Here is an 18,070-nt window from a genome sequence, read left to right as displayed (position 1 = left end):
TGGTCTATGTGTCTGTTTTCGTGCCAATACCATGCTGTCTTGATGATTACAGCTTCGTAGTAGAGGCTAAAGTCTGGGATTGTGATGCCTCCTGCTTTGGTCTTCTTCTTCAAAATTACTTTGGCTATTCGGGGTCTTTTGTGGTTCCATACACATTTTAGGATTGCTTGTTCTAGCTTTGAGAAGAATGCTGGTGCAATTTTGATTGGGATTGCATTGAACGTGTAGATAGCTTTGGGTAGTATTGACATTTTAACAGTATTTATTCTTCCAGGCTTAAACTCTTGTGAGTGTTTTACGTAATTTGCCTGAAATACTGTAAGTTCCCAGAATGGTGACATTCCAATTCAAATGTGAGTTCCAAAAAGCATTTCAAAGTCCTATTTTCTTAGTTTCTATGTTTCTGACACCGGGCCACCACTGTTTCCGTTGGTCACAAAATTCAAAACCCACAGGACCAAAGTCCACTTAAAGAAACATTATCCAGCAACCGTGCAAAGCAGTGGCTCTTTTTCAGACTGCACATCAGACTTGCAAAGCTTGCTAGAGAGACACGGACTTTTAAAACCACAAGGTCAAGCATCAGGGTTCTGAAGTTAAACTGTGCTCTAATTCTCTGTCACCTACTAGCTATTTAAGCATGGGCTTCTCTGAGCCTATCTTCCCAGCGATGAAAATGAATCATAACAGCTGCCCTGAAGGTTGATGTGAGAGTTAAAACCACACTGGATAGGAAAGTGCTAAGACTGTCTGGTACATGGCTAGGGGCTCTAAATGCTCCTTCTCTTTCCCTGAATCTTCCTTTCTATGTCATTGACAATACATGCAGTCAAACAAAATACAGGAACAGTTCCTTTCCATCTGACTGGGGATTTGTCTTTACATAGATTTAAGTCCTGTTCCCTGTTTAAGAAAACAGACCTTCAATCTCCCGAAGAAGTGGAACATGTTGTCTTTATACTTTTATATCAACTTTCTATTAACTAATGAGGCCTACTGATTTTTTTTTGCTACCCTACTCACTTTTAAATAAAGAAACCAAATGTTTGTTCAAGATTAATTATAAATGTAAAAGCATATTCGGCCTTTATTTTTTTTATTTTTTTTATTTTAAAGCACTGACAAGGGTTGCCAAGAAGCTTTTGGGAAACATACTTAGAACAGAAAAATAAATTGTTGAGAGTAATCCTCCTACCAGACCAACCTCTCTGTTCTTTTGTAGGAGAGAGCTCTTATCACACGCCTAGTTTATGGAGTCCCTACCTTAGCTAAAACACTTTTGAATACTCTCCTACGGGTGTTTTCTCAGAGGCTTACAGAATTCTGGTTGCAGTGTACCAAATACCTCACTGCTCAGAGATTAAGTCTGAAACTGTGAAAGGTGCCACTTGGACAGACTACAATTTACTGAGTAAATGTGAAATGTGAAACTCAATCCCTGCCTTACCTTGTGCTGATTGACACTCCATATTCTTATGATGGAGTCTCGACCGGCCGTGAAAAGTCTGTTCAGTGCTGGATCCAGCTGCAGGGCATTGACTCCATTTCGATTGTACTTCTCTACTTCATCTCGAATGACATAGGAAACCTGAGAAATACGTCCAAATTTGCTTTTTATAAAGTTGTAAGACATGCGATAATATGTAGCCTACTAGTGGCCAATCTGAAATTCAAAATCCCTTGTTTTCCAATATAAAACTTATTTTTCAACCCGCTGAGACGCTGAGGAGTGGAGAAGAATGACACCAATAACAGCCGAGTCCAGGATAAGCACGAATGAAGCTAACTTCCCGCAACTTCCTAACCAGACTCTTCCCCAGTCTTGTCTCTCGAATCCACTTTCTACAAAGCCGTTGTAAATTGGAACGTGTCTCACCGCTGCTCAAAAACCTCTTCAGGTGCCACCCTCCTAGACCCGTCATTTGACCCGAACTCCTCTACTGGTCTCCAGTGCCTTCTGCATCTCTCCTGCCACCCATCTTTGCACACTCTGCTCGCGGTTCTTACACACCGTGCCTCCAGACCATCGGTGCCCTGGCCCCTCTGTGTGGAAGCTCCCCTTCCTACTCTGCCGCAGTCTTTACACGTGTTTAGATGACGCTTCCTCAAAAGGCCTCGTCTGACCTGCCAAACAAAGTGAGGTTTTGTGTTCCTGTAATACACTAACCCCTTCCTTCACAGAGTACCTTGCCTTACTTCGCCGCCATCGGTAACCTGTCTGATCACTGTGAAAACCCAGGAGAATCAACCAAAAGCAATTACAACTAAGAAAAAGGCAGCCAAAAGCAAAATGTTTCTAATCTAATGAAATAACCAGTGAAGACAAAATGGGGGGGGGGGGTACTTACAATAGGAACAAGAATGAATACCCAGAAATATATTTTGCAAGGGAGACACATAATCGGCAGGACAAGGTATGTAAAAGAACGACTTGAATAAAGGAGACATGCCGTACAGGAAGATTCAAAATTAATAATTCTTGCCTAAATTTGTGAATTTAGCCCAACTTTGGTCAGAATCCTGTCAGATTTCTTCCTAGAAGACAAAGTACATACAGTATACTGTCTCTGAGGGAATACCCAGTCATTTTTTTTTTCTTTTTTTCTTTTTTTTTTTTATTTATTTTTGGGACAGAGAGAGACAGAGCATGAACGAGGGAGGGGCAGAGAGAGAGGGAGACACAGAATCGGAAACAGGCTCCAGGCTCTGAGCCATCAGCCCAGAGCCCGACGCGGGGCTCGAACTCCCGGACTGCAAGATCGTGACCTGGCTGAAGTCGGACGCTTAACCGACTGCGCCACCCAGGCGCCCCGTTTTTTTTTTTTTTTTTTTTTTAAAGATGTTTGACTACATTGTCTTCTTTTTTTTTTTTTTTTTTAATTTTTTTTCAACGTTTATTTATTTTTGGGACAGAGAGAGACAGAGCATGAACGGGCGAGGGGCAGAGAGAGAGGGGGACACAGAATCGGAAACAGGCTCCAGGCTCTGAGCCATCAGCCCAGAGCCCGACGCGGGGCTCGAACTCACGGACCGCGAGATCGTGACCTGGCTGAAGTCGGACGCTTAACCGACTGCGCCACCCAGGCGCCCCCCCAGTCATTTTTAAAAATGAAAAGATATTCCTTAGAGATCTTAAGAGGTATTATTGTAAAGGTACTAGAATTACAATGAAGTACCACCACAGGAATATAGAAAAAAGGATCACTAGAATGAAACATTTGGAAACATATTTTCCTGTTATAAATTTTTAATTTTTGATATAAACATAGTATGTCAAATGAATGAGGGCATGATAAGTTATTTAATAAATTATCTAGGAGCATCTAATGATTCCACCGGGAATAATTATATCCTTTCTCCAAATCTGAAACCAAAATGAATTTTTATATGAACTAAAGATTGAAAATTTAACAATTTAATCATAAAAATTCTTTTTAAAAAGACAGGCAAATATTTATAATCTCCAGACAGAGAAGGCTCTGCTAACATGAAAAGCAACAGGGTAATCTTTTCAAAGAAAAAGGCCAACGCGGCTATGACCAAACACAAGTCTATACCTTGCGCGTGTACACAACTGTTCACAACAGCACTATTCACAACAGCCAAAAAGTGGAAACAACTCAAATGTCCACCAACTGACGGATGGACAGACAAAATGTGGTATATCTGTGCAACGGAATATTATTCAGCCATAAAAAGCAGGGAAGTATTGACATAGCTTATGACACAGCCAGAATCTTAAAAACATTATTAGGCTAAGTTAAAGAGACCAGTTGCAAAAGGCCACCTATTTTATTCTATTTATATGAAACATCCAGACAGGTAAATCAATCTACAGAGAAAGAAAGCAGATGAGGGTTGCCGGGGGCTTAGAGGAGAGGAAAATGGGGGTGACTACTAACAGGTATGATGTTTCTTTCTGGGGTGATAAAATGTTCTGAACTAGGTGATCAATGCACAATGTTGGGAGTTTACTAAAAAGCACTAAATTGTATACTTCAGCAGGGTGAACTTGTAAATTTTATCTCAATACAGCTGTTATTTAGGGAAAAAAAACCCTGAATGTCAAAAAATAATATGAGTAAGGTTAAAAGGCAAACATCTAACTGGGAGAATAATGAAACAGATATGAAAGACAAAAGTTCACTCTTGAGAACATACCAAGCATCCTTACAAAACAGTAAGAAAAAGTCAAACTCCTTAACAGAAAGAGGAACAAAGATCACAAAGGGGAAATTTTTAAAAAAGAAAAGAAAATGGCCAGCAAACGCATAAATAAAGTCACAAAACAGGCCAGGGTTGTATGCACAAAGACAAGACTGTTGTTTTTGGCCTAGTCTTTTGGGTACAAGTAATTGTAATAGAAATTTGCAAATGAGCTTAAATTGAAAAAAAAAAGAAAGAGAGAGAGAGATAATTTAACATAGAGATACAAGGATATCTATCAGAGCCCAAGGGCAAGAAATATATATAGTCGTGACTCATAAGAGACATTTTAAAATAAAATCATGGCACTTCTCTGTTGAAGCCTTCCAAAGATTTTTTTCACGGCATTGAAAGTCCAAATTCCTCACGTGCTTTGGATCTATCCTGTGCCTTCACACTCACCTCTAACTAACTCCCCCCAGCGTCTTTCATGAGAGTCGCCCCAAAGTCCTTTCTGTTCCTCCGATACAACAAACTCTTTCACTGTTGACTGTGCCAAGAAGATCCCCTGAGTCTACAACACCCACAGGAATACCCTCCCCCTGGCTTTTATCTGCTTTTATCTTGTCTGGCTCACCCTGGCCCTTCGTGTCTTAGCAGAAAGGTCACCTCTTCCGAAAGGCATCCCCTGATCTCCTTCGTCACTTACCCTACTTATTTCTCCCGTGGTTCTTACCACACTCCATATTTCCCTTTTTTTCCTTTTATCATTAAGTTTCCTATGCTTTGAGAAAGCCCTTTCAATCTAGAAACTTGTGGCACTTCAGCTCTGAGAAACTGAGAAACTTTCTTGTATCAAATCATTAATAATGATTTTTGCTTCCTTTGCTCCTTCTTAAATTCCCATCAATCAGATGTTGGAACTTTCTTTTTTTTAATTTTTAAAAAATGTCTGTTTTTGAGAGAGAGAGAGAGAGAGAGAACGCAAGCACAGGAGTGGAGGAGGGGCAGAGACAGAGACACAGAATCCAAAGCAGGCTCCAGGCTCCGAGCTGTCAGCACAGAGCCCGACGCGGGGCTCGAACCCACAAACTGCGAGATCATGCCCTGAACTGAAGTTGGACGCTTAACCTACTGAGCCACCCAGGCTCCCCAGATGTTGGAACTTTCAAACTGATCCTTCATCTTTTATTCTATATTATTGATCTTTGCCCTTTTGTTTCCTTTTGTAATACCTCCTTTACTATTTTTTAACTGCTATTATTTTTTTTAATAAACTTCAGTATGATGGACAAAACAGAGGTGGTATCTTCGAAAAGGAAATGACTTGGTAAATTATGGCACATCCGTCCCAGGTGGTCATTAAAGAATCAACATGAACTATACACACTGAAATGCTCCAAGACCTATTACAGTAAAACCTTGTTGTTAAAGAAAAAAAATATTGGCTGTAGAGATCAGGAAAACAGGATTCAGGTCTTTTAACAAACACGGATGAAGCATCCACCGGTGGCCAGGCTCGATTCTAAATGCTGAGGATCTTGTGAGCAAGCACAGAAGTCCGCTTGGAGCTTTCATTCTAGTGGGGGCTGGAGCTAGAGAATATAAGTCACAGCAAGTTAAGTGACATTGGCTGCCCTCCCCCTGCAGGATACAGGCAAGCTGTGTAGGCAGATGAGATGGAAGTAAAAGAAGGAGAAAAGCAGAAGGTACTGGAGACAGGAGCAATGAATGAGTGAACAACGTCCTGGAAAAACTCATTTAGACAGAGTCAAGAGTACAAGCAAAGGCAGAGAAGAGGAAGACTCATATCTTTAAAAAAAAAAAAAGGGGGGCAAGGCAAGGAGCAGAGGGCACTGTAAGAACTCTGCAAGGAATGGGAAGATAGACCTTTGGTAGGAACTATGCATTTTGTAAGAGACATGTAAAGGGACTGACAGGAAGAAGACTAGGGCAGTGCCCTAGCAGGAAGTACCCAGCCAGACTGCACTGTAAGTATTTGTAGCTGGCTCAATAAGTAAGCACTGTTTGATTAACTTGTCTAGCAATTATGTGGGACCCAAAACAAAGAAATCAGAGTGGGGACGATCCACTAAACTTCATGTGGTAATACCCCTAGAGTATTTGGTAATGTGCCAGAGGGCAGAGGAAACACTATCCTTGATTATTTTATTTCAAGATAATCAGATTAGTTTTCTATCGCTGAGATATACATTACTACACATTTAGTGGTTTCAAACAATTCCCATTTATTATTTCACAGTTCTGAAGGTCAGAAGTCCAGGATGAGCTTGGGTAGGTCCTCCGCTTAGGGTCTCTCACAAGGTCTAAACTGATTGGTCAAAATTTGATTGGTCTGTTCTTTCTCCGAGGCTCTAGGACAGTTGGCTTCTAAGCTAATTCAAGTTGCAGGCCTGCAGGCCGTTTCCTTGCTGGCGGTCAGCCAGGGGTCCATCCTTGCTCCTAGAGGCTGCCTGCAATCCTTCTCAAACTTTCTACGTGCCCTCTCCTGCAAAAGAGGGACTCTCTCGTGCCTCAAATCTGACTTCTGCGTCCAGTGGGAGAACATTCTGTTTTTAAGGGATCATATAATTAAATTGGGCCCGCTGGGATAATCCAGGATAATCCCCCCTTTAAGGTCTGTAACCTTAATTACATCTGCAAAGTCCTTTTTATCATGCAACATAACATATTCACAAATTCCAGGGATTAGGGCATGGGCATTTGCTGGGGGAGGGGGGATTCTGCCTAACACAGTAACAATTTTTTATATGAAAACAAATATAGATGTATCATGTAATAAGTACAAAATTCACAATCTTTTTAAGAAAAGAAGGGGTACTTGCCGGCATTTCAGGCTCACAATGGAGGCACTCTGAGATATTACCCTGCACCCCGCCCCCCCCCCCCCCACAGTGTGCATTGACTCACCTCCAGCTGGATGTCTAACAGGCATCTTAATCGTGCCATTGCCCAAACCACGCTCCTAACAGTCCTCTCCAAACTAGTTTTTCCCAGTCTTCCTCACTGAGAGGCGTTAACGGCAACTCCATTCTTCCAGTCGCTCGGGCCAAAAACCTTGGTGCCATGGTTAATTCAATTTGTCTCATCTCACATCCTGTCAGCAAGTCTAGTCTTGCAAAATTTAACTACTTCTCACCACCCCGTGTGGAGCCACTATCACATAGCATCTGGATTTCTTTTTGTTTTCCTGTTCATTTATTCATTCTGAGGGAGAGAGAATCCCAAGCAGGCTCTGCGCTGTGTGCCAGTGCTCCCCCCTCCCCGATGCGGGGCTCGACCCAGAGAACCCGAGAGATCACAACTGGAGCCCAAATCAAGAGCTGGACGTTCAAGTTTAACCGACTGAGCCACCCAGTCCCTACCCACCCCCACCCGGGTTTCTTGAACAGCTCTTGCTCCCCCTGCTCTGCCCAGGCTGGTCCTGTTAAAACACAGATATATCATGTATATTCCTCGACTCCAAATTCGCCAGGGCTTCCCAGCTCGCTCAGTGTAAAAAGCCAAAGCCCTCGCTATGACCCGCAGCACTCCTAAAAGATCTGGCCTGCAACGACCTCTCTGATCTCATCGCCTGCTCCTCTTCCCTCACTCATTCCATGCCAGCCACAAAGGCATCTCGAGCACTCCACAAGCAGGCCAGGCACATTCCCACTCGGGACTTCTGCATTTGATGTTCTCACTGGAATGCTCTCCCAGATGGCAATCTCATTTGCTTCAGCTCCTTACTCAAAAGTCAGCCTCTCAGCAAGGCCTTCTCTGGCCACCACCACTAAAATTTCACTTCCCCCTCCGCTGCTCACCACTAACCATTTTTCACATCTGAAACTTATTTTCCCCCACATTATCTTACGGAAATTTCAAACACATATAAAAATCGAGAGAATTACACAGCCAGTGTCTGTATACCCACATCTGTTCTACAATGAACACTGTTTATGTTTGCTTTATCTCATACCCATCCAACCATCTGATCTGCTATTTTCAATGCGTTTCAAAATAAGTTGCACATCATCAACATCACTTCCCCCTAAATACTTCAACGTGTATATCGCTGTCTAGACTCCATTATTTATTTATGGCTTTTTTTTAATGGTTCCTTTTTTAAGGTAAAATTTACATACAATGAAATGTAGAAATCTTAAGGGTACACAGATATTTCTGACAAACACGTGTATCTGTATAATACAAACCCCTACGAAGACATACAGAACATCATTACCACCCTAGGAAGCTCCCTCCTCTGCTTCCCAACCTCTACGTGCCATTTCTAGGCAAACTAGAGCTCACTTTTTTTCACCATAGATTAGTTTTGTCTGTTCTAAAACAATCCGTAAGTGGAATCACACAGCTCTTTTGTGGAAGGATACTTCCAGCTATCCAGGTTAAATCAGGTCAAATTTGGCCAAGAAAAACTGGCCAAGTTTCAGTAATTCTCACATCTGTTTTCCCTGTTCAATCCTGTGGCTGCTTTCACAGCCACATATACAATGGCTGAGTTGAGTGGCTATGACACAGTAATGTGGCCTGCAAAGCCTAAAATACTTACCATCTGATCCCTTAGAGAAAAAGTTTATTGACCTCTGTTCCAATGGATGCCACAGTGGTACAATTTTTTTTTTTTTCCTACTATCCATCCTGTATAAAAAGTAACTCATCTTGGACATATGGCTAATTTGTAAGGGTCCTTCCTTGAGAAGCCAGGATTTGGATTCACTGTACTTCTTTTAAAAAGTCTCAAAGATTAAACAACCAACCCAAAACTGGGACTCAGACTCAGAAGTAAGGACCCACACTACCTTTGAATAGGTCTGGAATAACTAAATATTTAGCAGAGAAAGAAGGTAAGTACTGATAGAAGAGAACTTTGTTGGTTGCCTCTCCATTCCCCATTTCTGCTCCTAATATTTTCCTTAAGGCAAGCAAATCCTAGAAGAAAATGTACAGGAGCTACTTAAGACACTGTAATCTTGGATACTGCGTGAAAGGACATGAGGCTTGGGATGGGACAGCCACCAAGTGGAAAGGCCAAAGCTGGGAGTTTGGGAATCGAAGAGAACTCCTAAGCAGCCCGATGGTAAAGTTTCTTAGGTTAGAGAGTCACAGTGAGCCTGCTGGTTCAAGATTTGCATGAAACTAGAACTACCTCTTGAGTTTTCATTTACATGAGCCAATACATATCTTTTATTATGGGAGCCGGATTAACTTGGATTTGGGGTCATTTCCAAGGAAAAGAGTCCTCCTGTTAATGGAAGGCCAAGTATTTATATGTTTGAACCATCACTGAGTACTATGGCATAGTCAGCATAGTTGTTTCTCCTAAACCAGTAGCAGTAGTGACAACCTCACCCCAAGAATTCTGAAGCAAGTGAGAAAAAGGTCATTGTTGAAGGGAAGATGGAGAGTTGGGGGGGGGGGGTAGAGAGAGAGAGCGCGCACACATATGCGTGACAACCAAAAGACTCAGGTTTTGGAAAATCGTAACACCAAGGGACCACCAGGGAGTGAAATGACTTGCTTTGATACTTTACCAGGAAAAAAATCTGCATCATATATCTGAATTCACCAATTTGATAGTCTGATAATGTTTTTGCCAATCACACATCCACCCCTACCCCTCATACTCACTTTCAGGCTTTTTAGAAGTTGAAAATGGTAAGACATGTGTTCATTCTTCATTATGTCTATAATTAATAAGCAGTATGTTTGGACCCCTCTCCACTGTCTATTTATCGGTATTATAAGTCTCAAGGTTCTTTTTGGCCTACAATTTAATCACGAAGCTCAGGGCTACTGCCTCTTGGTACAAGACACAGACAGCCAAGAGGCACAACATATTTATGTAGCCATATATATGTTTTCCAAAATGGAAAGATTTTATGAGAACAAAGAATGTTTTAAAAAGCTCAAAAATATAAAAGTTAATACATATTTTAAAATAAAAGATATCCCATTTCCTGCCTTACCCATAATCACATAATCTAAAACATAGAGATAATCACTGTTAATAGCTTTTCAGACTTTTGAAATACATTATTTCCTTGTGGAAATGGGACTATGTAATGTTGACTTATTTTTTTTTTACTTCTGGACACTTTTCCTTTTTAGTAATACAGACTGGACTTATCTTTTTAACAACCATAGATTAATCCACTACATACTGTACCTAAGTTACCTGCCAAGTGACTACCGATAGACATTTAGATTTTTTTCACAATGACAGCATTCCAAAAATAAACCCGCTAGCACAACCAGGGAAAGATATATGCATATGCGCTTCTGTTTTTTAAAAATATTTTTAATGTTCATTTTTGAGAGAGACAGACAGACAGACAATGTGAGCAAGGGAGGGGCACAGAAAGAGGGAGACACAGAATCCAAAGCAGGCTCCAGGCTCACAGTTGTCAGCACAGAGCCCGATGTGGTGCTCAAACTCACAAACCACGAGATCATGACCTGAGCCGAATACACTTAACCGACTGAACCGACTTAACCGACTGAACCACCCAGGCACTCCTGTACTTTTGTAAAACAGACGAGGAATTGCTGGGTCAATGGGAATGTGTATTTAAAATTTTGACAAACAGCAAGACACTAAACAAATATTATGACATTTAGAATAAAAAAAAATCACATAAGTTGGGTACACATGCACAAGGAGGTATAGAACATTGGTTTTCTTTTTTTTTTAATTTTTTTAATGTTTATTTATTTTTGAGACAGAGAGAGACAGAGCATGAGCAGGGGAGGGTCAGAGAGAGAGGGAGACACAGAATCTGAAGCAGGCTCCGGGCTCCGAGCTGTCAGCACAGAGCCCGACGCGGGGCTCGAACTCACGGACTGTGAGATCATGACCTGAGCTGAAGTCGGACGCTCAACCGACTGAGCCACCCAGGCGCCCCAGAATATTGGTCTTCAACCAGGGGCAATTTTGGCCTCCAGGGGACATTTGAAAGTATCTAGTCATTTTTGGTTGTTGAAACTGGGAAGATGGTAACATCTAGTAGACAGAAGCCAGGATAATGCAAAACAACTTACAATGCATAGGATAACCCCCCCCCCTCAATAAAGAATCATGCAGCCCAACATGCCAACAGCACACAGAGTAAAAAAACAAAACAAAACAAAACAAAACTGGTCTAGGATTATATATCACATGGTCCAAAGTAGCATTCTTTGAAGAGTAGAGGACAATTATCATCTTTACCTTTATATTGTTTTGTGGGGTTCTTTGGCAACAAACATACACTAGTTAAAAAAAAAAAAAACACTTCCATAAATAAAAGTTCTCCCTCACGTTGAGATAAAATCAATCTCTGTAGCTTCTCACATTGGTTCTGGCTCTTGGGGACAAATTCTGAAAGCAGCTAATAAGATTCACGGAAGATTCTCTTCATCAGACTAATCTTAGCTCTGCTGAATGCTTTTCATAGGACATAGTTTTAGGTTACCTCACCAATCTGATAGCTAGACCTATCAAGAACAAGGTACTAAGTGCTGGTCCCCAAATTGTAGTTTTGTACTCTGATCAGCAAAGAATGGAATTATCTCCCTCGTTAAACATGTGATGATTCATATTCAGCTTATTAAAACATTCAATTTTTCCATACACACTGTGGTGAATTTACATTTCCTCATCTTGCACTTTTATATTGCTTTTTAATTTTTTAAATGCTTATTTTTGAGAGAAAGACAGAGAGAGAGAGAGAGAGAGTGAGTGAGCAAGCAGGGGTGGGGGGGCGCAGAAAATCCAAAACAGGCTCTGTGCTAACAGCAGAGAGCCTGATGGAGGGCTCAAATCCATGAACTGTAAGATCATGGCCTGAGCTGAAGTCAGACACTTAACTGACTGAGCCACCCAGGCGCCCTTATATTGCTTTTTAAATTTAAATACAAGAAACTGAGGTGGCTGATTAACTCTCCTTTATTTACTACCTTACGGTGTACCACTCCAGTGTCTAGAATACAATTAAGACAAGTTTGAGTTGCATTTTAGTCAGGAGCAGTCATTCTCACCCACCTGGCTTGGATGCTGGGGTTATATAATCCCGTTACTGGTGCACTTAAAAATCACCTAACAGGGTAAGCAAGTGTAGATTCTAACTCAGGACACTGCATTGATCAATGAGATCAATAAAACAAGTAAACTGCCCAGAAGACTATGGCCTACAGCCAGTAAGGGTTACCTTACTGAAGATAAGGGTTTTTGTTTGTTTTTACCTATTACATACTCGATTTTAACCTGTAGATCTACATACGCAGTGTTCCATATTACTTATTCCTATACTGTCTCAATTCTTTGCACATCTTTGGGACTAAACTAAGTGCTCAGGAAATGTTTAATGAGTAAGTACACAAACCTTTACTCCTACATACAATCCACCTGCAGGCAAACACCTGTAATAGGGCTTTTACTCCTCGCACCGTTTAAAATAATAGGTAGCAATAACTCTTAAACGTACCCAAAATAAAAGTGGATTCACGAAGGCATAAAGCACACACCGAAGGGTTGGATAACTCTACGCTTGGAGAATAAATTACAGAAACAGGAAAGAAAGATTCGAGGATGCACAAGATGAAAAAAATTAATAAAAATGATCGTTTCCCCACTAACACTGGCACACTCCCACGTCGTTTCCACCTCACAAGGGACAAAGCTTCCGGGGGGGGGGGAGGGTCGGGAAGGCAGGGGGCTCCCGAGCAGAATCCTCCGCAGAAACCCCGCAGGACCGTGGGCACCCCGCTGCCCCGCCACGCCCCCGCACAAGCCCACTCCGTGGCCGCCCGCCGGGGAATTGCCCGGAGGCCTCTGCTCAGACGCGGCTAGGGCAGAGCGCTTTGAAGAAAAGCAAGGGAAGGGGGAGGCAGGTGGGCGGGGAACGAGCCCATCCAGATCCCGCAAGCCCACAAGAGAGCTGCAGACCCGCAACCCTGGGCTCCGAACAGCGCACCCGAGGGTCCTGAGACCGGGCCAGGCGGGCCCAGCCAGCCGCCCGCCGCCCCTTCCTCAAGCCGTTAACGCCGCGGCCCCACCCCTCGCCGCTGCCTGCGCCCCGTCCCGCTCGCCCCAAGACGCTACCCTGGCCGACCGCGGCCCGAGGCAGCTGCTCGTTGGAGGTGGGCCCGGGGCCGCAGGCCGCGTCCGGGAGGTCGAGGAGCGGGGCTCCCATACCTGCACTTTCCTCCGCCCTGCCGTGTTCTGCCGGTGATGGGCCGCCATCTTGCATGTTGACACTCCTACGTCACTTCCGGAAGTGTCTGGGACCGGGCGGATGTCCCGCCTCTTCCCCTTTAGCCAAGGGCAGGTGGTGGAGCCAAAGTTGGCCTGGCCTTGTGCTCACCTGATGCTGTTTGTCCGTGTGGCCGGCGGCTCTCTGGTGAGGTAGAAGCACCTAAAAACCGTTGTGTGGTGTAGTGGTGGCGGAAAGAGCGCCGCTTTCTGAGCCGAAGGAGCAGTCCGACTCCAGCTCCGTGGCCTTAAACCGTGGCTTGCGCTGCCCTCCGTTCGGGATGCCTCCTCCAGAGGTCCAAGCAGGCAAAACGAAAACGCTGAAAGAATTAATGCTGGACATGGGAGGCTTGGACAGACCTCTCCCCTCTCTGCCCCAGCTTTCCTAGGCCGCCAAAGGAACCTACCGATTTGCCACGAAGTACCTGAAATTGTAGAATTATTAAATTGGTTTCGAGGGAGGGGAGAAATAGAAGGTTCGGAAAGAAGTGGCCCGTATCTTCAGGAGGAGCAAAATTTCTATTTAAATAAGAGATAAAAGGGTGTTATAAGAAGGCGAACATTAAAATTGGTCCTGGAGATAACTTTTCTAAGTTAACAAATCCTGAAGGAGTTGAGGCTCACTCTTGTATCTGCTTCAAGGCATCTCTTACACTAGGACGGTTAGATCTGGATGAAAGTTTGCCTTGGGGACGCTTTCCTGACAGTAATTATAGGTGCTGAAGAGCGCCAGGCTCTTCCTTGTGAAAGTGAATTCTTTAGAACGGCACTGTCCCATACAGCATCCGCTAGCCACATGTGGCTACTGAGTACTTGAAATTAGCAACTTCAAACAGGTAGGCTGAAACTAAACTACCTGCCAGATTTCAAAGAAAGGAATAAAATATTTCATTAATAATTTTAATATAGATCTCACGTTGAAATGATGTCTTGGAAATACTGGTAAAATAAAATAGATTATTTCTTTTTTTTTTAATTTTTTTTAATGTTTGTTTATTTTTGAAAAAGAGAGAGAGAGAGAGAAAGTGCAAGCAGGGGAGGGGCAGAGAGAGGGGGAGACAGAATGCAAAGCAGGCTCCAGGCTCTGAGTTGTCAGCACAGAGCCCTATGCGGGGCTCAAACCTGCGAACCACGAGATCATGAACCACTAGATCATAACCTGAGCCGAAGTCAGATGCTTAACCGACTGAGCCACCCAGGCGTCCATAGGTTATTTCTTTTTACTTTGTATAATGTGGCTATTAGTATATTTGAAGTTACATACATATCTCACATATTTCTATTGCATAGTGCCAGTATAGAATGATGCTTTAGAAAGTTCTTGTCTAGACAAATGCCTTTTTAAGTTAATAAATGTGGATTAGAAGAGTAGAAACTGATATCAGGAAGCTTCTTAAAACTTGCAGTGGTAACATGTGTTTTTTTTTAAGTTTATTTATTTTGAGACAGAGAGCATGAACAGGGGAGGAGTAGACAAAGGGAGAGAGAGAATCCCAGGCAGGCTCCACACTTTCAGTGCAGAGTCTGGCACGAGGCTCCAACTCATGAACCACGAGATCATGACCTTAGCCAAAACCAAGAGTCAGACCCTCAACGAACTGAACCACCCAGGCACCCCTAGCAGTGATAACTTGTAGATAAGTTACCATTACTGCATTTTATTATGACACGTTCACTCATTTATTAATGTGTTCATTCAACAAAATATTATTTAGCATCTGTTAACTGCCAGGCACTATGTTAGGTGCTGGGCATCTAGTGGTGAGTGCACATAATCATAGTACTTAGAACCCCAGGGTAGGGCAGGATTTAATTAAACACATAAGTGAATATGGAATAAGTACGATGCAGAAAAATGGTTATAAGACAGGAAAGAATCCTTGAGTCAGGATCTGAGGATAGAGTTAATTTGGCAAGGAGAGGAAACAGTGTGAGCAAAGGTCTTGTGGCAGGAGGGAGCATGGAACATTCCAAGAGTTGAGGACCAGTGCTCAGCGTGCAGAGAACAAGGAGAAAGACAGGCAGAGGCCATACCCAGAAAATGCCAGTTGTGTACCCATGAAGTGCCAGGCATTGTGCAGGCTTGTTGCTCTGCACAATATGGTGGTACCTGCCAGAAATGGTTTGTTAGATTGCAGCGGTCCTACTTTGGTCCTGAAGGACAGTGAAGTCATGATGTCCTTTTAGTGTGCAGAATGTCCAACAGTATTGGGGCACCTGGGTGGCTCAGTTGGATAAGCAGCCGACTCTTGGTTCCAGCTCAGGTCGTGATCTCACAGTTTGTAGATTCAAGCCCTGCATTGGGCTCTGTGCTGATACAGTGGATGGAGTCTGCCTTGGATTCTGTCTGTCTGTCTCCCTCTCTGTCCCTCCCTGCGTGCACTCTTTCTCTCTCTCAAAAATAAATAGAACAAAAGTTCTATAAATAGAAGAAAAGTTAAAAAAAAAAAGAAGAAGAAGAAGAAAAGAATATCCAGCAATATGTCTTGAAGTTCACTCTGCCTAAAAGGAGAGATGGCCTTGGGTAATAATAATTGATGGTGCAAGGCTAATTATTTGGCCAGTTGGTCAAGGACATTGGAAAGAGCAAGACTGGAGAACTGGTGACAAGGAAGATTTGGGATGGGATATGCCGATGGACCCGGCAAAATGAAACTTGTGCTCTGTGGGGGAAGCTCAGCCTCCTTTTCCAGGCTCAGCACTGGCTCAGTGGAATCATGAATGAAACAGAAAGGATAACAGGACTGGAGCTCTGCCTAGGACCACCACGCACTGTTGGGCGTTCAGGTTGCCAGCAACAATGACCAGTTCTGAGTTGGTGAGATAGCCCTTGCTCCGGGAGGATCAGTCAACCATTTGGAGGCAAGTCATTTCCTTTGGCCCTACCCAGTCATTGAGAGAGAGAGGAGTTATGTCCTCTCTGCAATATACTTACCCTACATTTCCATTTGTTTCCCTGCTTGCTGTGCTGGTGTAAACACCACCATCTGGGGATTGAATGAATGCTTTACATACAATCATTGTGTCTGATGCCATATAGCTTCTGACCAGGAAACTCACTCTGTAATGAAAGAAATAGCACACTGGGCTATTGCCCATAGAATTCATTGGTCTAATTGCACTGTCTGTCCCCAGGAAGCACATGTCTTACTGAAGATGTTAGTTATGGTGCTTTCTTGGAGATAGCCCTTTTTGCAGCATATGCTTTGAACTTAGTGTCCAATATTTGGTACTTTTCCTTCATGTTCTTGCTGTCTATTGCTGTATAACTATCCCAAAACGTAGTGGTTTAAAACAACTACAACATTTACTTTGCTTACAAATCCATAATTTATGCAGGGCTCGTGAGGACAGCTTATCTCTGTTTCACTTTCCACTTAATGCCAGCTGGGGCAGCCAAAAAGTTGGGGGCTGAAATCATCTAAAGCCTCCCTCTTTCACATGTCTGGGGACTGATGCTGAATCTATGGCCAGAACATCTACTCATGGCCTTTCCACAGTGCTGTTTGGTTCCTCACAACATAGTATCTGGGTTCCAAGGGCAAGCATCCCCAGAGAGAGAAATGTGGGTGGAAACTGTAATGTCTTTTCTAAACTAACAGTGGAAGTCCAATAACTTTTTTTTTTAATTTTTTTTTTCAACGTTTTTATTTATTTTGGGGACGGAGAGAGACAGAGCATGAACGGGGGAGGGGCAGAGAGAGAGGGAGACACAGACTCGGAAACAGGCTCCAGGCTCCGAGCCATCAGCCCAGAGCCTGACGCGGGGCTTGAACTCCCGGACCGCGAGATCGTGACCTGGCTGAAGTTGGACGCTTAACCAACTGCGCCACCCAGGCACCCCAGTCCAATAACTTTTTTAAAGTTTATTTTGAAACAGCAAGAATGAGGGAAGGGCAGAGAGAGAGGGAGAGAGAGAGAGAATCCCAAGCAGGCTCTGCACTGTTAGCACAGAGCCCCATATGGGGCTCCATCTCATGAACTGTGGGACCGTGACCTGAGCTGAAACCAAGAGTCGGACGCTTAACCCTCTGAGCCACCCAGGTGCCCTGTGGATATGTTTTAAAACTATCAGGCTTCCATAGGCAAAATTAATGGATTTAGGAACAAAGGGATGTTATGGAACTTAAATTTTTTTTGAACTTCCATTCTCTGAGATTCTGGTTTGGAGGTTTTGCTGGTTTGAAGGGTTTATTACCAAAGAAAGGAATTCTTCCAACAAAGGCTGAGCAATGGTTCCACTGATTTGGGGGTAAGACTGCCATCTAACCATGTTGCACGCCTTGTGTCACTGGAGAGGCAAGAGAAGGAAAAGGAGAAGAACAAGGTTATGGTATTAGCTGGAGTGAGTCACCCTGATCGTGGAGCAGATAGTTCTATCAGACACACAGATCCCTTAGCAATGAAGGTACTGGCTGAAAGTAAAGGGAACTCAGAATGGCTTGTGGAGAAAGGGAGTCACTAAGGTGGTGAAGTCCTCATGATCAGCAGAAGCAGTGAGAGCTGGCATCTATACTTGTATCTCCTTTCTTGAAGAGTATCATGTACACTTTTATGTGTTTTAATTTTTATTTTATTTCTTTGCCCTCTACTCCACTGTTATGTGTAGGGTGTGCTATTGTTGGTAAACTTCATTATTTATTTAGCCTACAAGTTACAAAGGAATGGATATCA

The 18,070-nt window shown here is 43.1% G+C and overlaps 1 protein-coding gene across 4 annotated transcripts in view; it reads right to left on the bottom strand.

Moving 5' to 3' along the window:
• The window catches only part of WDR48 (WD repeat domain 48), a 43,710-nt gene extending 30,307 nt beyond the window's left edge, over positions 1–13,403 (bottom strand). For all 4 annotated transcript variants that reach the window (XM_047100172.1, XM_047100169.1, XM_047100170.1 and 1 more), the window contains exons 1-2: positions 13,340–13,403; positions 1,448–1,588 (exon numbers count right to left, since the gene is read on the bottom strand). In XM_047100172.1, coding sequence (XP_046956128.1) covers positions 1,448–1,588; positions 13,340–13,387 — 189 coding nt within the window. In that variant the 5' untranslated portion in view covers positions 13,388–13,403. The remainder of the gene's footprint in view (positions 1–1,447; positions 1,589–13,339) is intronic.
• Between the last annotated feature and the right edge of the window lie 4,667 nt (positions 13,404–18,070).

This window comes from Lynx rufus, unplaced genomic scaffold (assembly GCF_022079265.1).
Source record: "Lynx rufus isolate CCGP_SWC_20201006 ecotype Redwood Valley unplaced genomic scaffold, mLynRuf1.p SCAF_5, whole genome shotgun sequence".
Taxonomy (NCBI): domain Eukaryota; kingdom Metazoa; phylum Chordata; class Mammalia; order Carnivora; family Felidae; genus Lynx; species Lynx rufus.
The sequence above is the reverse complement of the archived record's forward strand: the minus strand, read 5'-3'. Positions and strand labels throughout refer to the sequence as shown.